Source organism: Erithacus rubecula (assembly GCF_903797595.1).
Source record: "Erithacus rubecula genome assembly, chromosome: 11".
In the NCBI taxonomy this organism is placed as follows: domain Eukaryota; kingdom Metazoa; phylum Chordata; class Aves; order Passeriformes; family Muscicapidae; genus Erithacus; species Erithacus rubecula.
The window spans coordinates 22,142,681-22,166,747 of record NC_136663.1 but is presented as its reverse complement, the minus strand read 5'-3'; the positions used below and the strand labels follow the sequence as shown (position 1 = coordinate 22,166,747).

Below are 24,067 nucleotides of genomic sequence, written 5' to 3'. Positions count from 1 at the left end.
TGGATTTAACCCAGGGTTTTCCCCCAAGGTGTAATTTTCCAGTCTCTGCCATCAGGGACACCTGAGTGCCTTACTGCCTGACACTCAGAGCAGGAGCACTCTGTTCTGCAGGCTTTTAACTTAACAGAATGATTTTCCAGCTTTAGAAGCTTAGACAGCACAAAAGTTCATGCTCCTTTCCTCCCTTGTCTCCAAGGTTCAGCAAAAGCACACAATGAAAAGGAAGATGAGAACAGGTAGCAGGTTAAGGCTTTTGTTCCCTTTCTGCTGTGATGTGGGGACAGGAGAGATTAGCTCTCTGACTGATGCACCTGCTCCAGTTGTGAGGGAATGCTCATTTTCAGTTTGTGCAGAGCTGGAGATTTCCTAAATGGCTCCATGGACTGGCCTTGCCTGTCTCAGCCATCCAAGAGCTGCCTGTTTGCTGCCTTAGAGCAGCAGTGAAGCAGCCCCTCCACCAGGAGAGCAGCTTCCCTGCAGATACACCAGTCTGCACAGCTGCTGTGCTACCCTGAGTGCAGCTCTGCACTCACAGCAGAGCCACCAAAGTGGATTAAGCCACTGCTCCATGGCACACTCTGGCTTTTAGAGTGCCCCCAGCAGAGGTGTTTCAATGAGCAGGAGGCCTTGAGAAGCTGGTGGAAAGGACTTAGATAGGAATCAATGGGACAATCAAGATATGATCAGTTTGGGAGCCCTTCAGGGGAGACGGCTGGGGGAAGGATGCCAGCTTTACACTTTTGTGAAATTAGAACCCTGGTGTTTGTGATGGTAATAAACTCATCTATATAACAAAGGATGATGTTGTTAACATCAGATGTTGCTTTTGCTGCACACTGAAGCAGAAGTAAGACTGAAAGGAGAATTTGGTAAATGATGCTTGTTGAAGGTAGTACGAGGCTAACACAGGCACTCCAGCCTTGGGCAGCTGAAATAGTCATTCTTTCCCCTCACCCCACTTTGCTTCCACACAAAATCCCTTCTATCTTCAGCTTTTACTCAAGCTCTAAAAGGGTGGCACAGTCCAATAGCCTGCATACCCTGCCAGTGAAGCATCACACTAACCAAAACACATTCAGATCACTTTTCCTGAATCCTAGTGTGAAACAAAGCAACACGTGAGAAATGAAATTAATTTGGATGTATTCCTCCCTTGAATAAGCAGTCATGTAGGGAGGAACCAAAATGCTGGCTCAGAAACTCCCGAGCTTACCTCCTTGCTTTTATTCCTAAAGCAGAGGAGGCATTTCCATGGCATCAAGCAGATGGCTGAAATAAGCATCTTTCCTATATCAAGCTCCATGTGGAAGCTTAGAATCTATGTAAGGTACGAAAAAGCTACAAGCTGGAGAAAGGAGGGGGTGGAGATGAAGGAAGAAGGAGGAGGAAAAGACAGGGGGTGGAGAGTAACACTGGAGAGCAGCAGTGGTCCAGCCCCTCAGAATCTGAAAAGCATCACAGGAGCCTCTGGATAAAGACCAGCTTCAGGAGCAAGGCTAGGAGACAGAGGATTTCTGCTCAGTGATAAAACATGGTGAGTAGAATTTTTGTGATCTGCCTTGTTTGCTCGGGTGCAGTGGCATTTCTTCTGCTCTGACACTCACAGTGACTCTGAGTGAGTATTATTTTGGGATGATGTTTTTTTTAAGCATCGGTTTTTTGCTTCTTTTTCCATACATCTGGCAAGTCTGTATTTATAAAAATGCATGTCCTATCTCCTATTAATGCAATAAATTACTGAGGACAGCCAAAGCTGTCAGTGTTAACACTTTGCTGTCTGTACCAACAGGCTGCTGGTCAGGGCAAAATAAAAAAGCCCTGTTTGTTTCTCAGGTATGCAGTGGAAATATCTGCTGTGCTGCCTTCTCTTGGCAATACAGTGATGACTGGGAAGCTCCCTGTGCAGGAGTTAAAGCTGCCTTTTACATGATGTAATTAGAACATTTCGAGCCAATTACGTTTCTTTCAGCCTCAGGTATAGAAGAAAACTGAGTGAGGGGTGCAGAGGTTTTGTCAGAGGAGCCTCCTTTTGTCATGGGCTCAGCCTCCTTCTGCCCTGTCACACACCCCGTGTGGGGCTGGGGGATGCTGTGGGTACCCAGATGGGGCTGGGGGATGCTGGGGGTGCCCCAGATGGGGCTGGGGGATGCTGGGGGTGCTGCTGTGCCCCCAGGGATCCCTCCTGTCAGCCCACAGCAGGACAGTGTGATGGGAGTAGAAACGTGGTTAATTTTACTATGAAAAATCCCGAGCTCCATGAAATAGTTGTCAGGGCTTAAAGGAAGGTTCAGACTTCCCTATAGCACACTGCTAATAAGATTAAGCATTTAACTACACATCTTCCTAGTATTCTGCTGGGGAGTGTAAGATATTACTTTGTGTGCTCAGTGGAATGAGAGTTGAATAAAAAACACACACACCAATGTGCTTTTTGCTGGTTCTTCATGAGAAAGCCTGACCTAAATGTATATGCAAATAATTAGGCATCCTGGGTTACCCAGAGACAAATGATGAAGGGGAATGATAAGATGCAGGCACTAAGGATGATGAGAGGAGTACTCCTAAGGAGAGGCATGATCTCAATGCAGGTTTGTGTGTCACACAGGCGCCTTTAAAAATAAACATTCTGCTGTTTCCTGAATCACGACTGTCCCTGATTACATCCTCCATCCTTCCCACCCTGTTCTTTTCTTTTCTAATGGAGATGAGACAGTAGCAGGGTAATCAGTTTAAGGGAGAAGATGAGCCCTGCTTTAAAATCCTCTTTGGTTTTCACCAGAAGAACTGTTATGTTTATTTGCTGGCTAGAAACAGTGTTACAATAACTGCAGTGAGAATATCAATACCCTCTGGCAAGGAAGCTGTAGTCTGCTTTGCAATTAAAAATCAAATTAACAGAGTGGAATATACGTTCATGATTATTAGTAAGTATTTCTATTATTAACTTTCATCTTCTCAGATAGAGAGTTAATATTTTTGCCTGTAAATAAACAGCCTTATCCCAAAAATCTCCCCCTGCCACACACTTTACTGGGAGCAGCAGCTGCTCCTTATGCACTGCTAATTGATTAGATACTAAAGATTAAAATTAGTGCTGTTCACTGACTTTAAAAGTAGCTGTGGCTTTCACCACCTCATGCTTACTTGTTTTTGTATTTTGGGACTTCCAACTGGTGGACAGTAAAAATCCTGCTGAGGTTAAGAATTGGGAGAGTCTCCCAGAGTGCTCTGTTCTTTTCCCCTTTCACATTACATGCTTTATCAAGAAATATTTTTTAAAAAATTCATCTTAAAATGCATAGATCTGAAGCTTAATGTCTGTCCATATACCCAAACCAGAGAGATGCTTTCAGGAAATTTAATTATGCTACAATTTCTGATTGAAAAGCAGGGTAAAATTTTCAAAGGTATTTCTGGTACTCAGCATCTTAAGTTTGATTGATATGAAGCCACTTATGGAAAAGGGATTTTGGACTCACTCCAAACTTCTGTCTGAAAACACAAAAGCAGTACAAAGAGAGGTTTTTCCTTATTTTTGAATTAAAATGCCTAAAAGACTATTGAGTGTTTATCAAATTTTTCAAAGGAAAATGCTTGGAGGGAGCTGAAATTCAGGTGCCAAGTGACATGCAGAACTCTGGTTAGCAAGAGACAGCAAGGCACCATCTCCACAACCTGTCAACTGTAAGAGTGATATAAATGTAAAGAAAAACACTACTATCTTCCCTTCAAAACCACTGTATTTCACCTCTTTCTGTCTCCAAAAGAGATGATTATACATAAAATGATATATATATATACATTACACATCAAACAAGCAAGTAAGAGAGGTCCAAGCTGGATAGCTGGTAAGATTCTGAAATAAATGAACCCAAATTACATCTTTTTTACTTGAGCAAAATTATTTTTGAGCCAAACTTGCTGAAGCTGGAGACTTTATCTAAATTTCCTCCTTGTAATGGTATTATTTCTATCCATGCAACCTCACTGAAACAGATACTTCTACCTTCCCAGTAGGATGGTATTCCTAGAATTACATGGAAGAGGACTGATGTTTTACCTTTTCTTTGAAGATAACCTAAACAAACCTTTCTACTGTGTTATAACCTAGCAAAATACAACAACTTTGACCCAGCCAAAAACTCCAAGCAAGGCTGTCTCACATTCCACCACAGAGGGAAAGTTGTAGGTGGCTGGCAGAAACTGCTGGGGCCATGGGCATAGGCAAATGTGACTCCTCTCTTTGACTCACATGATGGAGGAATATCTGGACAGCTTGAATCCTGCCTCCACCCCTTTCCTAATAAATATCTGCTCCATTGTGCCACTCTTTGGCCCTTGTGTGTTGGGCCTAGGGAGGATTTAGGCCACTGAATATGGCTGTTATTAACCAGAACAGTTACCTAACTCAGTCTTGCTCAGGTCCTCATAACCCAGATCCAGAAGCAATTGCTCTGATTGTCCTAAAATCAAGTCTCCTCAGCCCACAGGAATGTGTTCATCTTTCCATTCTAAAACTTTAATTTACTTTTTAGATGAATCACACACATGGTAAAACCTCCTGGTTTTGTGACAAGGCTGTGACACACCCTGCCCAGATGGTATATGTCTGAGCATGAAGTATCTCTGCATTTTATGAGCAATACTATCCAAATTCAGAAGCAAACCTTATTTCCATTATCGTATCAGCCTCAAATCCAGATCTAATTGCCTGCTTAGACACCTGTGAAATTCAAAAAGTGAGCAGCTGGTCTGATCAAGCCACATAAAAGTACTGTTTACTGTGGATGGGAAGCCTCAATGCTGCTGCTACACCCAATCTTATTATAAAGGACAACTAAACTGTAGCCCAGTGTAAGATTTGAGCATGTCCTCTATTCAAACACAATTTTGCAGATACTTAAAAAAACATCTTGTAATTAGTGAAGAAAACATTGACATTCTCAGTACACTGACTGCTAGTTTCCACAGATTTCTGTTCTTTTCAGTGACTTTTAATGGCAAATTCTATTTCCTTTGCAAATATGGAAATTGGGCCCTCATATATCTTTTATCTCTGTGGGAGCAGTGATACCCTGCAAGTCCAAGAGAAGAATGATTGAAAAGGAACAGAGACACACATTAGTGTAGCTGAGTGCATGGATCAAGAAATCCCAGAAAAATGTACTATGTTTTAAATGCTTGTAATATTTTTTCATAGAATTTTGATCTAGTTTTATATAACCGCTGGAGGGTAACTTTCCCTTACAGCTCTTTAATCTGTTTTTAACTTCACTGGTACAGCTTCTGGGGATAGAAAGGTATCATGGTGTAATCTATTACACCAAAAGGGCTTAAAGTATTAATAGATATAGAATGAGAGAATCATCACATAAATATTTCTGGTCTATTTTAGGAAAGAGGTTCATTGAGAGATTACATCACTTGAGTCTGAAGAGGAACTCAGAGTATGGGAAGTTCCAAAACAGCATCTAAGATGAATGTTTTAAAAAATATGCAGACTTTGGAAGTCTGTCCTGAGGAGCCCTCAAAGAGTTGACTTAGGAGGCCCTCCCTTTCTTTTGTTCATATAAATTAACATTTTTAATGGGGAAGTTTTACAAAGATATGACAATCTTAGAATAAGCAGGATGACACAATGAACTAGATACTAAGTTTGGCACAGATCCTGAGAGAGTATTATTTATAGAATATATGGGAATAAGTAGTAACATTAAATAATTAGAATACAAAGTTGATGATTATATATAGTAGATATTAAAAAAACCCAACAAACCAAACCACAAAATCCCCACAAAAACAAAATAACAGCTAACATGTTTTTCCTCATCAGACGAAACTGAAAAGGCAACATCAGCTATCATCAGTGTATCTTACAGTATTATACTGCAGATATTCTCAGTAAAAATGTTACTTGGGCCATTTTAGCTTTCAAGATAAAGCTGTTCATCTATTAAAACAAAACCAAACCAAACCAAACCAAACCAAACCAGAAGAACAAGCCTTGAATTTTTTAGACCCAGTTATCAAACTGGTTATCCATTGTGTTTCTTATCAGGGTGATACAATTCAGATCAAACATTACTTTATTCCAAAGATTACCTAATGTCATCCTAAATCCTTAGCTTTATTGTGTTTCATACTTGACAGTATCCCTAATAGCCTTTTCAATGTATCTGCAGAAAAGTTCCCAAGTCTGCAATATCCTACAAAAGTGACCTTTGCTTAATAGTCAGAATGGGCAGAAACAGCTGCAGGCCTTCAGAGAGTCCTACATAACATTGTTATAAGGCTGGCATTGCCAGTGTCCCAGACCTCTGAGGAGCTTCTCAGCAGCATCAGGGACACAGAACCTATTTCTGCACTTACAAAGGACTGAGGTGTCAGACACTCTGTTTCTGGGTATTAATAACTGGCCTTGCATCAGCTGTTTCTGGTTATTTTCAGAACCCTGCTGGAGTTCTGCATGCTGAATTGCTTGTTGCTCACACCTTGCTTTTCAGAAGAGGAGTAATCGTGTCCCAGTGACCTATTTCTAAATATGCAAAACAAGTTTCCTGCAGCATCAGTGAACTCCAGATACCTGACAGGGTATCTGTAAAATGTTTACTGGCTTTCATTAAGAATGCTCTGTAACACTCACATGTAGTGCCAAGTGCAAATGAATGTGCCAACATCTCAATCACACTGATAGATGCCCATCTATTACAACCCACCACACGTCAAATATTCACACTTTGCCCATATGTTCTCTGCCTTTTGTCACTGACCTACATTTATTTGTAAATATTTCTAATCACCTGTTCATTTGCAGCTTCTGTAAGGAAGGGGCTGTCACTGATCTGCCTGCTGGAGAAGTGCTCCCAAATACACAGTCCCACATCTTGTGGGGTACTGGTTGGTGTGGTTGCTCCAGTAAGGCCTGGCAACTGGAAAGCTTCTGGTGGCTACAGGTGACTGTTATAATTCCAAATAGACTCAAGACTGCACTGAGATCTATTTTAGGAATACAAAGACTAGGCTTGGTGCTGAATTTAAAACCTCATCTCCAGTGTCTCCAATTGTTTAGTTATGTCTAACCAATTCAAAAGAAGATAAACCATTAAAGAGGTTTCATTCAGGAGAAACCCAAGCATGTTTTTTCAAGAACAGGAGTTGGAGTTGTTGTGCTGTTTCCCACCAAATAAAAATCTGGTTGCTCCAACAGCTTTTAGTTAGTTCTTTCTTTTCCATGACCTACCTTCACGGAACTTCATTGACTTAATATTCAAGTTGATGCATGACAGGAAAGGAACAGATCTTTCTAGGAAAGAATTGCCAGAAATCTGAAATGACAAAGCTAGAATAATTAATGACTGATTAGATTTATGAAAACATAAAACAGGTTCAATACTAACCTATATAGGCAGAGCCTGAGACTGGCACTGATACAGGTACTAGAGTATTTTTAGAGATAGCTAATCAATGCACAATGCAGATTCAATGTGGCAATGCCTCTGTGGGCTATACTGGTCTTCGCAAATTTAAGTGCCACTTCTGTTATGACTAACAATGGTTTTCAATGTGGCATGTTTGATTTTTGACAATAAAAGTAGTGGTGTAGAAAATGATATATTATGCTCAGAGGGGAGCAAAATCAGTAATTGAATCTCTACATGTTTCCAGGGTAGTACCAAGGTTTATAGATTTTCTGTTCACAGATAAGGATTATTTTAATATAAAATGAGTGTCATGTGTTAAAAGTTTGATCTGTTTTCTCAGGAGATTTCCCAGGATCCAAATATCCCAGGAGATATTTGTCCTCCTCTAAGGTACAGATCTATGAAGTGCTGTTGAAGTTGCTCAAGCACTGCTTTTTGCTAATGTATTTTCTACCTTCAGAACAGGACCTTTACCTTGTTAAAAGCCATCCTGAAGTCGTAATACTCAATGCAAATATGTTTATTTCTAACAGATATAATATTCTCTGAACCTCAACTACCTACCCATAATGTTCACTGTTTTCTGCATGTTGAATCTTCCAGCCAACACCTTTAGTTTTACTCAATCTGTTTCTCATGTAGTACCATGACTCAAAGATGGAAATGTCTGATGGCAGAGAAGCTCAATTTTACAATGCTTAGTGTCTCTTCCTTTGTTCTCCAGTAGCTTTCAAAATTTACAAGTGCTACCCACCAACCTCACAGTAGTTGTGTTCTAATGTTTTCTTTACAGAAACAGATGTAAGGAAGCAGTATGGAGCTCAAGAGAGGAAAGACCTTCATAAAATCCAGTGTGCAACATGAGAAAGTGCCCCCAGTGCATACAGCTCCTACCAACAAAGATGAGATGGGCAAAGACAAAAAGGCAGCTCTGGAGGGAAACCAAAGTGTGGCTGAAGTCCAGCTGGCATGTTTGGCCACACACAAGAACTACAGATTTTCTACCAGAGCAGCAAGGAATGCAGCTGGTGGTCACAACCTGGAAAAACCATCTAGCTCCTCCTACAAACTCGTAAGGAAGAGCAAAACCCATGACTGTGTTGCTGAGGCAGACAAAGCAGAGCCCTGCAGCCCCAGCAGCAGGGCTTGTGAGGAGGGTTTTCCTGCAAAGGGCAAGGGCAGGCTTGTCAATAGCATCAGCTTTTCAGGGATGTCCAGCTCCAGCAGTAAGAAGGAGTGTGTGGTCAGCCCCAGCCAGTCTGCGTGCAGCAGTCAGATGATTGATTACAGGAATTTTGTGCCACAGATGCCTTTTGTACCAGCTGTCGCAAAAACCATTCCCAGGAAGAGGATTTCCCTCAAGAGGTCTAAGAAAGGGCTCAGAGATATATTTCATATAAGAAAAAGTAAACCAGACAGCCTCTCATTTCTGGTGGAGAAGGACAAGAACCTGTCCTCTCCAGGCTGCAAGAGTGAATTGTCTGGACGTCTTGCAAAGTATCTTTTCAAAACAGGAGAAACTTGTGCAGCTGATTGCTTGTCCCAGGACTGCTCAGACAGTGAACTGCAGTCTGACTCCTCCTACGACTACTGCAATGCCCTGTGTGAAGATGTTGCCTCCCTGAAGAGCTTTGACTCCCTCACTGGCTGTGGGGAGATCTTTGCTGATGAGAGCTCTGCTCACCTGGAGCTGGAGACCAGCAAAGACCTTCTGCTGAGGCGAAGCAAGCACAAAGACAGCCCTGGTGTGGGCTCCTTCCAAGGTGGGGTGGAGCAGCTAGCCTCTCCTGGCCAGAATGAGACAGTGGAGTTTGCAAAGTTTTGGGACAACATCAACAAATCAGTAAGGCTGCATCAGAGTGCTCTGTTTGAAAAGAAGTTGCTGAAGATACCCAGCTCTGACACAGAAAAGGATAGAAGTCAGGCTGCTGTACTGGTCACAGACCCCCAGGTGTCACCTGATAAAGAAGGGGACAATTCCAAAGACAGCTCCACAGAAACAGAAACACCGAAAAGTGAAAACCAGGAATCCACATCCACGAGTGATGAAGGCTACTATGATTCATTCTCTCCTGGACAAGATGATGAGCTGAAGGAAGCTCAGACCCCTAGTGTCCCAGGTAGGTTTCCAAGAGACAGCTACAGTGGAGATGCCCTTTATGAACTCTTCTATGACCCAAACGAAGTCAAAGTAAACCCTATCCTTGATGATGACTTGTGTGCCTCTGAAAGTGTTTCAGAGCAAGCCATAGAAATCCCTTTGTCCATTTACAGCTTTCATGTTGGAGCTGAGGAGAACATGGCTTCCCAGCCAACTCTAGACATCATTAGCCAGGGTTTTTTCCACAGCACATGGAAAGGCAAAGAATGTTTGCTAAAGCTCTGTGACACTGAGCTTTCACTGACTATGGGGATAATAAACTGGCTACGAAAACACTCGGGACTCATCTCATCCCCTGACTCTCTTCCGAGTTCTCAATCGCAGCCAGAAAAGTCTAATGATTCATTGATGCTGCCCAGTGACAGTCCAGGACAGAAAGGGAGCACAGAAGCTCAGCAGGAGACACCAGGCAAGGGAGAATCTAATACTTTTAATGAATGTGTGCCTTTGGAGGAAAGCAAACACACAACCCAGGCCTCTTCAGTAAACATTGCTGGAAGAGACCACAGCCTGGACTGCTGCCTGAGCACATCTGGTCTGGATTGCCAAGGAAGAGAAACTGGTCATCAGAAGGACTTATCTACAGTGCCTGGGACTGTGGAAACCACCAGATCATCAAGTTATGCACCACAATCACAGGCTAACAAAGACAGTCTGCAGGCATCTTCAACTGAGAATGAGAAGGTAGCAGTTTCATTGGGATGTGAGGCATCCAGAGATAAAAACCCACTGCAAGAAAAGCTGAACAGAGAGAGTGGCTCCCAGAGCTCTGAAAATCCTTTGTTAGATGATAACCACGAAGTAGAATCATGTTACTCCTACAAGACTGCTGCAACCTCACTGCAAGACCCCCTTGAGAGGGAAGACAGAAATAAACCAATGCATCCCTCTCTCTCCATTTCCTGTGACAAGCCAGCCCAGCCTCTAACCCTCAATCACCTCCAGAGATACATGAGCTCCACACCAACAGAGAGCAGCACTAACATAGTGCAGCTCTTAGAGCACTGTGTGACACAGGTGGCATCGTTAAAAATCAGCTATGAAAACAAGCACCTGGAAGACAAATACATTGGGAATGAAATGAACAGTATCCTTCATAAGATGTCTCAGTACAAAAACAAATTATTGTTGCAAAATGAATGCAGCTGCATTGCACAAATTCCAGAATATCACAGTATTACTAGCACAAACCAATACAACTATGAAACAAGTTTCCAATCTACCAACCTGTATAATCTGAAGCAAAATGGGGAGCAAATTTGCTCTGAAGAGCAGAAAAGTGGAGCAAAAATCCTAGATGAGGTTACTCAAAGCAAGATGAATTTTGAATATGCCCAGCTGAACAATCAAACACTCTCCTACTTAAAGGACTTTGGTCTCAGTCCAAGTGACTCTGGCCCTGAGACATCTCTTAGCAGACCAACATTTTTACCTCTCTTCAACTCTGTCTGCCCAGACATAGCTGGTCCCTTCTCGCAGGGCTCACATAGCACGGCTGTCTGTCTGTCCGACTCTCTGCAGCTTGAGGAGGCCAAACAGGGCAGCCCAGGGCCCTGGAGCTGTGTAGAGAGCCCCTGCCATGGCCTGGCTGCAGGGACTGCTCTGTCCCCTCTCCTAGAGGCAGTGGCATGGGATACAGCAGTGACAGCCAGGAACCACCAGTGACACACCTGCATGGAGAAGGTGAGTGCTTAGGGGAAGGGTGAAATTTAATGTGAAACAATTCAATCTGTTCCCTTTTCACAGAGGGACACTGACAGCAGTGGAGGTTGAGGGACTCAGGGTCTGTCATTTATGCAGGGGATGACAGAAAACCAAGGATCTGTGTGAAATCACAGTGCAGATTTGTCCTGTCCTGCAGGTGCACTGTCCTGGTTTAGAGCACAGGTGTCTGCCAATAAAAGGCAGAAACTTCTCTTTGAAATGGAGAATGTAAACCCCTTCCCTCCAAATTATTATAATTTTGAAATTAAGGAGCTTTCAGGCAAAGATATGGGAGTTATGAATAACAGTTCTTTACCAGGAAAATTAAAATAGAAATACAGAATTACAAAGAACAATCCCAACCCTGTCAGAGTCAGAATCCAAGCTGACACCCGTCAGTCAGTCAGGGTGTTGGCACAGCCCCATTCAATGGTGGCTGCATCCTCCTGCAGTGGCAGATGTGGTTCAGCTGGAGCAGTGCTCCTGGAGAAGGTGCAGTTTTCCTCTGAAGGTCCAGGGATGATGTGGAAAGGTCTGGCTTTCCTCTGGAATCCAGTGGAAGAGGCTGCTCTGGTGTCCAAAATCTCAGGTTTATCTGGGTAGGAAAGGCTTGGCTGCTCCCCTGGCTGGAGCATCTCCCATGGGATGATGTAATTTTATCAGTCATGCACTGGGACTCAATGGCCATGAACAGGAGATATCTCCTGGAGGGAGGATGGGCTGTGGAAAGATAAAGATGATTGCCCCAGCTGGTTTAAAGATGGCCCATTAGCAGATAATATGTGCCAGGAGATCAGGGGCACTGCCCCAGCCGGCTCCAACAGATGGTGACAGAATACACATTGCTGGTCACATCAACCCAACACATGCACGCATATGGTGTGCTCTCCAGCACAAGGGAAAGGCCACAGAGCTGTGCTGGTGCTCCTAGGTGCACCAAAAGGATGGTCCTGCTTCTTCCAAACCTGAAGTGTTTCTTCAGAAGGTGCAGTTGGTCTCTGGCCAAACTGTGCCATAGCAGAGCAAGGCTGGAAGCCAAGGCATTCTCCACAAGCCATTGACATGCTTCTCAAGAGAGGGATTACAGGGTCTGTGCTGCACCTCAAGCATATTAAAACCCTTTAGCCTTGCTCACATAACATAGGGAGAGCCAGAATCTGCCCTGTGACATAGGGTAAGAAACACCTTTGCTGCAAACCAGAAACTGCTGAAGCACAAAGTGGTTGTGCTGGTTCAGCTTTGCCTGTAATGTGAGGCTTCAGGCCAGAGCAGGCACTGTCTGTACAGAGAGCTCTAACCCTGTGCCAGCTGAGAAATCCTCTGGCCTCCAGCTGCTGAGAGGAACTTGTTGTAGAAGGATGAGACGTGGGTGAATCCTCTGTCATGTGCCCTGTCAATCTGTCAGACTGGCTGAACTCTGCCCAGCCTTAGCCTCTGAGAAGGCCCCTCTGGAGGTGGTGGAAGACAAAAAGGAGGCTGCAGCAAGGGCCAGGACAGAGAACAGCTGTCTATTGTCTGTTAAGGAACAGCTCACTATTGAACAAAAGAATACAGGGAACACAACATTTCTCTGGCTCTTGCTGCTCACAGCAGTGTGACTGCCTTTTGGTCATCTCTAAAGGCTTCCCAAGCAGCACAAACATGAAAGGACAGTGCTTCTCTCTGTGTGAGGCAAGAACACCCTTCCATTTTCAGGTCTGGGTAGATTCAGCCTCCCTATTTGTTTTTCTATTTCCATCATTGTGAAAATGACCTTGCCCACCAAAAAAAGTCTCCCATTGCAGAGAGGGATATTTTTCATGGGTCTTCATGAAATTAAGGGCCAGAGACTGTTAGTCTTCCATACCTTTAACAAACATGTTGTTTAGTTATGATCTGCCCAGCAGTAAATTAAGTCTTTCTCAACTGAAAGAAGTGATCTTGGTTTTTTCCCCATTTTTTGTTGAAAACAATGCTGCATTTGTGGTGGTTCTGCTGATTAGCTACTCACCTTCTTGTGTCACCAGAATTTTTTTTAGCAGAACTTGCCATCCAAGGACACACTATAGTCCTTAGAACTACTCATCTCTTTTGGATATTTCTCAAATAATAAACTGACTACAGATGAGGCAAGGATTGTGCTAAAAGCTAGTATATGTATGAAACCAGGACTAGGCACAGTGTCTTGGGGTTAGAAGAACAGATCAATGTATGCATTGGCCTGATATTTTTATTTTGCTGTGAATATTAATCCACAGGGCACTGCTAGGATTATCCCTGCCTTTGCAGGGAATGCAAAGGGAATCTAATTTTGAGGAATGGAATGGTAGAAGCAGAGAAGGGAGCTGTGTGACTGTCAGGAGTGGTAACAGACTGTATCATTTCACTGAACAAGACATAACACGAGTAGACATTGCTGGACTTGGGGCACATTCTTTGCTTTGTATCAAGTGGCAGCTGCTGTGTGCCACCACTGTGCCAGCACTGATAATACCTGCCATGGCAGGAATGTCACCAGGCCATGCTTTCACCTGAGTCCTAGAGAAAAGACAATTCAAGCTTTTATTTATTTTTTTTTTTTCCAAGAAAGAACTGCTGATTTTTTGGTAGAGGTTTCTCAAGCAGTAAAATAGATGAAATTTTAGAATACAGATGGGATTTACGTATTCATGAAGTGACTTTGCGGACTGGGCTCATTTTAAGGAATCATTTAACAGCAAGGTTGCTATTTGTTACAATTTTTTACAGAAAAAAGAATTAGATAATAGTTCAAATGTCATTTAAAAGAGCTGGCTGTGGGGACAGAAACAAACAGAGGTGTGTGATTGGGTTTTCCTACCTGATATTTTCTTGCCTGCCCACAGAAACAGATGGCCTGCAGGTTTGCCAGAAATTTTAAATGTTAGTGAAGATGAGTCAGGAGCTTTGCCTCAGTCACGGGGGTGGTAATGCAGGAGAGGCAGTGTACAAACACAGCATCACCTCCGAATCCATGGAGACAGACAGCCCTGAGGAACACTCCCACACTGGCCATGACTGTGCAAACTACCAGAGCTTAGACACAAAGGATGCTCTAAGATGACACTCCTGGGAGCTGAGACAAGTGGCAGATCCAGAGGTGGCTCCTGCTTTGTCCCTCAGAACAAATGCAGCCCCTGATCCTGCCATGGACTCCCAGGTCTGACCTGAAGGAGGTGGGAAGATCACCTTTCTTGCCATTTGTCACATGGCAGAGGAAAAGCCTTTATCAAAAGCAATTTAAATCTCCAGGATTAAAATTTGTCAGTCCATCTAAACATATCCCAGGGTCCACAGTAACAAACAACCCCATCCTCTCTGCTCCAAAAGGTGTGCAGGGTTCCCCTGGGCCATGCCTGTTCTCTTGGGCTTTTCTACCCTGATGAGCACAGACACAGACACATGTGATGAAGTATGGTAAAAGAAATTCTAGTCACAGCTCCTCTTCTATTTTTCCCTTCTCTGGCCTTTTAGAGAGAAATTTGAAAATGCCTTGTATCTGAGCTCCCCAGGAACCTCAGGCATCCTCATGTGGGAAAGCATACATAGAAAGTGAGAATTATGGATTAAAAATGCAATGAAAAGTATAATTTTCACTCTTCAGTATCTAAAGTTTAGGACTTAGGAGGTGAATGCAGTCCAACCCCTGAACCCAGAGAGGGTTCCTGGATCTGTACATTCATGCATCATAGGAAACAAGCTGCAGAAGTTTGTGATTTTCAACCACACTTTTTTCATCAGGAAAATTCATCTTCAGAAAGGAGGCACAGCCCTCAAGCAGTGCATAGGGAGGTCATTTCCTGGCTCCTAAAGCCCCTGGAGCCGACCAAACAGACAACACTGCCTGTCATAGCAATTGGACACATGTAGAACAAAACACTCTCTGCAAACAGCAGCATTTCAGACCACTGAGCCATTTCTACCACTTAATGGGGTTTGAACTGCATCTTCCATTAACTGGTAGATGTGGCAGAGCAATAAAACCTCTTGTGCCCCCAACAATATGTGCTCACTTCATTCAAATGCTGAACTGCCACATTATGCACCAGTTGAAGATTTTGGACGTGTTTCAGTGATAGCCCTGAAAGGAGTGCATTGCAATATGCTTGCCCTCAGGTCAGAAAAAAATACATAACTGTCAATCAAACAGGGATTGCTATAATAGATAGGGCAGCTGTAGATAAAAGAGGACAGTATTGCATGTGTGATTGCTGTTATCAAAGAACTGAGATTCAGAAGCAGACAAAATACAGCCTAGGCATTGCAAAGTGACAGAAGAATGTGTATCTGATCCTTACCAGCTGAAGGGCTACTCAGTTGGCAATTCCTGTAATGCTCTTTATTCTCTCTTGGTTCAACTTCACTCCTTCTCTTTTAAATAAGGTTGTATTTCTCCCAGACAGATAATTTCTCAGTATCTGATAGGCACAGAGAAAGCAGACTGCAATATTTGGATTTCATAAAAAGGAAAAGGAGAATAAAGTCTCATCTGCATATAGGTAATTTTCTGCTCAAGTAGGGTATTATTTCTGAAAATGGTCAGAGAGATACCTTAACAGGTGAAAATATAAAGGCATGACCTCTGTGCACACAGCAAGAAAATGTACAGTAGCTCTTGAAGCCTGGTGTAAGAAATCTTCCTGTTTCCATGCTCCCTCCCTGGCAGAGCAAAGGGATGGTTTCTCAAATTGTAACTAAAGTACAGCACAGAGACAGCCAGCACATTTTCTGCTCTGGAAATGCCTCTGGCTCTGAAATACACACCTGTATAAAGTCAGTTACCCAGACCATGCTGCAGTGGATACTGAAATCTCATCTGACAGCCCACTGGCCACACACACACACTCCTGTTCAGACAAATGCATCACAAGGTACGAACGTTCTGTTTGTCACATGTGGTACCACAGAAGCAAAGAGCAGGGAGACAGAGGTGACAGGTCACTGCCTCTGCTAATACATTTGGATGTTAGTCACCATGTGCCCAGATACTTGGGCTAAATGCTAAATTAAACGATTTTCTCCTTCATTAAACACTGTTGCTTCTGGACTTGGCTTTGTCTCACTGCACTGTCTTCATGGTACTTTGTCAGTGCTCATTCTACCCAAAATCCGAATTCTATCAGGAGGAAGAAATGTTATTGCCAGTGTACTTGCTAGAGGAGGGTTTTTCCACACAGTTATCAGCACGAATAATCTCTTAAATGCCAGATGCACTATAATGTGTTTCATTTTGAAACTGAAGAAATTGATTTGCTGCTTTACCCGCTATTGCAGCAGGATGGTTTCCATGGATACAGCCTTATAGGGACTCTATTTTCCCCCTGTTGACAACAGTGCAGAAAGCTAAATTCTCATCTCCACTGCTCCAGCATAAATTTGAAGCTAGGGCGATGATTCCCAGATTTAACCCTGAGAGCAGAAGTTGGCTCCCAGTCTCCTTCAACCTTGAATTTGAGATTTCCAAGGGGATAGCAATGGAAGGAAAAAAGAAAAAGAACAGCAGCATGGTCTGAGGTACAGGACATATGAAAAACACAGTGCCTCTATTTGAGAAGTGGGGAGAAGACAAAGCAGAATGCAAACACACTAACTGCTCATTCGGAGGGTTACTGTTTTGCCTGACATTTAAGTGCATCTTAAGTCAGATCTGGGCTACAGAATTATGAAATTTGGCCCTTTTTGTTTAAATGAATCAGTTGCTACCATTCTGAAGAAAACCTGATTCACTTCAGGTCAGGAAGTCATAAGAGTGGGCAGAAGGGGAAAAGTGAAAGCCTTGTACCCAGAGCTTCTTTCATACAGAGGGAATCTGGCCCCCTCTGGAATACAGTCATGGAGAAACTGAATGCAAGGGAGAACCTCACCTTGAGAATGGGCTGTAAGAGTCTGATGGCTTTTTTTAAAACAGGGCAAATGGAGAATTTAGAAACCTGAAATAATCAATCTCCTATCTTCTGGCAACCTGCTTCTTTGAGCTAGACCATGGCTGCTCCTGGGTGTCCGGGTTAAATGCTCTCTTTTCCAAATGCCCTTAAGCAAAGGAACTTCAAAATATTTTATTTTCTATTATGAACCTTCCATTGTTTAATGTCTTTAAAGCTCCTCTTAAAATCTTGTGTCTTTTGTGCTATACTTAGCAGTTTTGCTTTGCAAAACTTAAAAAAAATATATTCCTTTAGAATTTTCTTCTTTTCTGGCACCTAAAACAGGCATAAAAACTATTGTCATGACCACTGGAGCACTGGGGGCCTGCACTGTTTTAATGGAATGTCCAAAATTAACACAGTTCCCCATCAGGTCTTATGGAAGACTCTCCTGTTTTAAGCAAACTCTCATTTTGGTCATTTCTTCCAGAAAGATTGGACTGTATACATCTGCTCATCTAGCAAATTTCTTCTGTCACTAAAATCATGGGGACTGCATCTCTTTTACATTTGAAGGTGAGAAAGATATTCAGAGTTCTTGGACAGGAATAGAGCTCAGGAAAGAGAGACACAAATAGTGCTGTATGTTGGGATTTTCCTTTGGAGTAAGGCAATATTCTGAGCTTCTCTCTACATTAATGTGTCAGGCCTGCTCAGGGAAAGCTTTAAGAGATTTCGTGGCACTTAATAATAGTGTCAGCCAGGGATGATAACTGCACAAATGGGACCAAGATATTACAGCCAGCAATTTCTCTCTTCTCACAATCAGCTATCCTCCACTTTGGGGTGATTATATTATCCAAGGGGAAACTCAGTCTGCAGGTCAAGATACAGGAAAGATTACTGGAGAACCATATTCAGGATGCCCTCTTTGTCTTACAGAGAGCAAAGAAGGGGTTTTTCTCCATCTCCTCTTCACTAGTCTTCTCCAACTGCAATACTTTCCTTTGCAAATCTATTTCTTTTCCCTTCATAACAATTTTCCATTTAACTTGCTCCAAACAGGCTCAGCTCTTTCCTAGCACATGCTTTACATTACTTCTGCTCTCTCTTTGAGACTGCACCTACCTCAGAACCCTTTTCCCTTTCCCATATGCCTGTGAAGCAGTCACTTTCTGGCAGCTCATTGCCCCTACCAGACAATTCTCCCCACCCTCAAGGGCCTGGAAACTCCTTTTCAGGTAAATCCTGCAAATGCCAGCCAAGCTCTGCTTAATTCCCCAGTTAATTCTGCCTAACTCCCCAGAACTTGATTCTGTGCTTTGCTCACACTGCACAGGTGGAGATGGGCACTGAAGGACATGGGAGGTTCACAACCTATGGCCAGGCAGATCAAGGAATTTTGACACCCACCCAACCCCTTTGTTATTTTTCTCCACCTCACAGCCAACAGGGAGGGGAAAAAATCAAGTCAAGGTGGCTTTGGGTCTGTGATACTCAACCAGGGAGCTGCAGAGAAATCAATGGCAAGAGAAATTCTATCTGACTTCAGCAGGATGGAGAGGGACCCTGATTTACAGCAGGAAACATGAGGCAAAAGACTGCATCAGAAATTTTCACAGCTCCAGCTTTTCAAAGAGACTGTGCCCTCTGCTTTCAGCTGCACTTTCAGGAAAAATCTGATTGGGTGTTAGCCTTAATTAACCCTAGTGCAATTGCATTTCTGAAATAAGGGAAGGTTGTATTTTACTCAAAAAGGATTACTCAGCATCAGAAAAAGCACTGAGGAGAAGGAGCAGCTCTTCCATTTGTGTACTTTAAATAGAGGTTGCTGCAATTTATGGCTCTTGGAGAAATAAAAGCTCAATTTCCCTTCCTTAGCCTTTCTGTCTTCCCTTAAACATACAGGCAAGTAGGGTTTCACTCTGAAAAAAGCACTAAGTAGACTGCTGCTATGGCAACCAACTCCCTGAAACCCATTTGTAATAAAGATGGTGCTCTAACCACCCAAAAATACATCCTGCAAAACCCCCAGGTTTGCTGCTTCCCAAATAACAACTGTGTGTTTTTACAGTGAGTCCATCTGATTAGGGCAAGGTTGGTTAAGTGGCATTGCAGGAGTGATTATGTGTTTGGAAGTAGTTTGATACGGAGATAGCAAAATGCCAGGAAACAGCAGGGTTGCAATGCAAGGTGCTTTTTTTTGGCTAGATTTCTCAAAGCTTCTATCAATAACAAGATAGTACTTGAATCATCTCAGCTCTCAAAATTACTCTTCAACTATAATCTGTAAAATTTTGAATAATACTTAAAAATTTAAAAATGCTCTCAGCTTTTTTCCCCCCCACAATTCAAAACCTCTTTTACATTAAAATCATGCACTCAAATGAATTAATAATTTCTGCCTTAGAAAAAGGTATGTTAGCTTTCCCATTAGTGTTTCTTAAAGGTGATGAGAGCTAAACTGTATGGTTGAATGCAATCCTTGAAACACAAATTAAGAATGAATGAGGTTATTTTATAAATGACATTTGTTGCTGAGGGTCCTATAATGTGAGTGATAGAAACATGAAGGTTTTATGAGATTTTATAGATCTAAATATATGAACAGACACTTAAAAGGAAGTTTTCTCTCTATTGCTCCCTTAACCTCTGAACTTCACATTTTATATTATTAAAGATAAATACACTCTACCTACCAGTCTGTCAAGAAACTGTAATGCTCTTGACCTACAGTGTTTCAATAAAATAGCCCTCCACCTATGCAAATATAAAATGCTGGGGCAGCCTACTGTTTCTAAAGTAAGACTAATGTCTCTTGAAGCATGTTGCAAACGTGCTCAATTAAAGGGTCATTAAGGTCTTAAATATTAAAAATAAATCCAGATGCAAAGCAGGCTTTGAAAAGAAGTCCAGAGCTCAGACAACTTTCATTTAACTGAAATTAAATAAAATTAAGTCTAAATATTGATTGCTTATAATTTACTCCCATTTTCCTACTTTTTGTTTATTTTCTTGAGAGAATATTTTTCCTCTCTGTTTCCTCAATTATTTAATCAACCCTTGTTTAACATTTTATAGTCCAGCACTAACCTCAGAACCACAAACTGCAAACTGATGCTGTGCAGTGTACTTTCAAAAATTCTGGATTTCATGGTCAAAAAACAAAGGTTCTACCTTTCTAATCCCCTTCAAAAAAAAAAAAAAAAAAAATTCTTTCTAGCTTGGTTTTACCCCTTATCAGTCACCACTGTCTGCCACAACACCATTTCTATCCTGTTGCTCCTCCCTGTGCCTTAACTGTGCCCAAATCATGTATCTAATTTTTAGCCTATCAACCAGTAAACACAATTAGCAATTTTTATTGATTGAAACTGATAGGATACTGCTCTCAGTACCTGTGGGATTTGGTCAGAAATCAATTTCACTGACTGCCATCACATGCATGCTCATGTGAGCCACACTGTGTTCTATTTCCCACCAAATCAGCAGGGTGGCATTCTTCCATGCACTGAAATGGGACCTGTCAGGAGGTGTGCTGGCTACCTTAATCTGATAAAGAGAAAATGAAAAAATCTGTAATTGCATTAACTATGATTGGATACTATTATTGCCTTAATCCTGAGTAGAAGAGTGACCTCAGATGTGTTTTGGATTCTCTACAGACAGACAATTGAACTTCCAAATTGCCCACACAGGCAAAACAGCAAACAATCCCCAAAAAACAACACACAAACAAACAAACCCCACAACCCAAAAACAACCCACAGCCCAGTTTCTCCATTCCTTTCTCTGATGTTATACCTTACAGTCTATCAAAAGGAATGGAAGGTGAGGCAACTCAAATGAATGTACATAAATCATCTGGTTGCACATAGACTATAATTACAATTTTTCATCTAGGAAACACAAAAATCTTTAAGCTGAAAGTCAACAGTGTATAATAAATCATTAAATTTACTCATTTTATACACTTCAAGCTCTGGAGATAAATTCTTGTAGGGTACAACCAGTCTTCTGTAGAATTGTACTGTAACAGTAGCTACCTTTAAAAAGCAATTACTTTTCTAAAAGTACCTAATGCCCCCAGACCAGGCTTGAGTATTAAGGGCAGGAGAGCACCAGAACAGCTTTGGATTTTGGTTGGTTGAGGGATTTTGGCAGCAAAGTAAATAAAAGGCATCATAAATTTCAAATGGAAGTGAAACCACAGTTGCAGTCACATATACCAACTGGACTGAGAAACTTAGAATGTTAAAAATGCTGTGATAGACAGGAATATGTGTAGAATTAAATATGTAGTTCTCAAACATCCACACAATTCGGACAAGCAAGGCAGTAAATCCTAATGTCAAAACCCCCTACTCCTTAAATTGTTTTAATGAATTATCCAGGATTCAAGCAAATTAAATATTGGGCTTTTTTGTTTAAATAGCTGTGTTTCTCTTCACCTGTGCTGAGCACCAGGCAAGCCAGCAGAGTGATCAGCAAAGGAGAGACACAGTCCCTGCAAGCCAGCACCCCTTGGCTTGTGCAGAATGCACACTGTCCACCAGCTGGCCCTTTTGGCAAACCAGGAGGCCACATGGAATTTGGACTGAGTTTGGCCACACTGAATTTGGAAATGGAGGTGGTGGCCAGACCTGTGCTAACCTGCAGTTGCTATAGCTGAGCTAAGGCAGGAAGTTAAAGGAAGGTTGCAACCTGTGTAATCTTAAAAAAGGCAGTGATGATTTTTGTGAAGCTCTGGTATCTGGGAAAACTACCAGTGAAACACTGGTGACAATCTAAGCAGCACAGTTTGGCTACAGGCACATCTTTGGTTAGACTTCTCCAGGTCACACACCTCTTTCCTGCCTATGCCCAGGACACACACACAGTGTGTAAGACAGCTGATCCTCCTCAGCCAACAAAACATGTTTTGGGGTTCCACAGATTTCTTCAAGTGCTGACAGCTCTCCATGATTTGGCTTTTCAGTGGGCTGGGATAGTGAAAAAACCACAGAAAATACAGGCTTTTGTGAGGGCACTGCAGTAGGACCAAACATTTTTTGCATGGAAGAGCATCCATCTGGCAGGCCTGCTAGGGCAGCTGAGAACCACAAGCCAACGTTCTGGGAGAGCAGAGCCCAGACACAGCACATTCCCACGGATCTGCATGGTGAGGCACCTCAGGCAGCCCTGGGTCTGCTTAATCCCCGGTGCACGGCTCAGGGAGCACGGGCTGTCACTGCACATCCTCCTCTGACTGCCTGCAGGATTTGCTGGGAAGCATTGTTCCCTGCAGAGCACAGTGTCCTTTCACATCCCCTGCTGACAGTCTGCTTCAGTGCCCAGCCATGCCACTGCTGTCCGTGCTGGGCTGCCTGTGGGCTGGACTGGGCACAGACAGCAGTCCCAGAGCTCCAAGCAGCCCAATTGTTGCATCACTGGGGCCAGCTCTATTAATAACTGCACTGTTAGTCACTGGCATTGCTGATGGGATGCTCCATGTCCTAAAAGAGTGAAATGCTGCGCACAGCTTCCAATTAGCTGGGAAATGTTTTCTGGTTCTTTGCCTAGAAGGACAGAGACAACAGTAGCATTGTTAGCAATGGACTGCCACCTCCTAATGCTGAGTTAGAAGAATTAGTGGGTTACTAAACTACCACTGACCTTGTTTTATTGTTTTTCTTAATTAGTCATGAAGCTTTTGAAAAATGCTATTAAAAGGATACTTAAAATTGGCAGAAATTGGGAGAGTATATATTTAGAATAGATGAGTTTATTTGCACCCCTATGACACCAAACTATTGTTAAGTAAAAAAAGGGGCAAGATTCCTAAATATATTTTAGACTGGCTTCCTTATCGCTCTGTAATAAACCAGTTCAGAAAAACCTGTCTTTTTTTTAAAAAAAAACCTGCCTTTAGGCAGTTGTTGAACCTGAGATCCTCCATCAGGGTATGATACCAAATTTTCTTCCTGCTATTCATCAGACTCAATCTCTTCACAATCCTGTGATACTGCCATGCTTTTGCCTCCTCTTTCAGCTTTCTTAGCCCTGGTTCCTTTCTGCAGGGAGGGGAAGAGATGCAGAGCTGCAGAGAGAGCAGCTTGTTTTCCACCTCCCCTTGTCTTTGTGTGTTGTTTGGATCTAAGCAAGCAACAAGACTTCAGGAAGGGACTTACAGACCATGTTCTGTTGCTGCTGGTGCATCTGCTCTCCTCTACTTTTTCTCTTTGCCTTGAAGCAGAGAGAGTGCCTCACCTCCAACCTGACCAGAGGCGTTGTCACCAACATGGTTTTATGTAATCAACTCAGGAAATCTAAATAAAATATTCTGTCACTGAATGAGAACTTCATATGGGCAATCATGCACAGCAGAGGGATCAATAAACTTCCCCTAGCAGCAATTTATCACTCAGTGTATCACACAGCAATCCACTGGGTGCTATAACTGAAGGCACAATGATTTAAAGTGAGCACAATATAGTGATGAATAATGGCCCAGTACAAACCACTTAATAGGTGGAAAAAAATCGTGCCATGAAGACAGCTTTCTCTGCCACCCAGGAAGAAAAAGCTTAATTCAGTTAAGGACTAGCTATTAATAAAATAAGCGACACAAATACTGAAAACCTTGTTTTACTGTGCTTTCTGAGAGGAGATTCCTGACCTTTTAGAGGAACTAGTTACTTAGTCTACAGCAACATAAATATCCAAATCAACAGAAAAATCTACCAAGTTATTGACACACAGAATATTTCTTTGTGTTTTTGAGGCATACCTAAAAAGTCCACCTCAGCAAAATTAAAAAAAATGTGTGTTCATCCAAAAAACCAGAAAAGTTCATCCCTGTAACCTTTTTTCTTCACATTTCTACTTGTGCAGTTCCAATATTAGAGTATTGAAAAAATAATGGGCAAAGTCCCATTACT

The 24,067-nt window shown here is 42.4% G+C and overlaps 1 protein-coding gene across 1 annotated transcript in view; it reads left to right on the top strand.

Annotated features, from left to right (window-relative positions):
* The first annotated feature begins 1,440 nt into the window (after positions 1 to 1,440).
* Positions 1,441 to 24,067, top strand: part of AMER3 (APC membrane recruitment protein 3) — a 41,813-nt gene continuing 19,186 nt past the window's right edge. The window contains exons 1-2 of the mRNA XM_079315552.1: positions 1,441 to 1,534; positions 8,215 to 11,265. Of these exons, the coding sequence (XP_079171678.1) occupies positions 8,236 to 11,247 (3,012 nt within the window). The 5' untranslated portion in view covers positions 1,441 to 1,534; positions 8,215 to 8,235 and the 3' untranslated portion in view covers positions 11,248 to 11,265. The remainder of the gene's footprint in view (positions 1,535 to 8,214; positions 11,266 to 24,067) is intronic.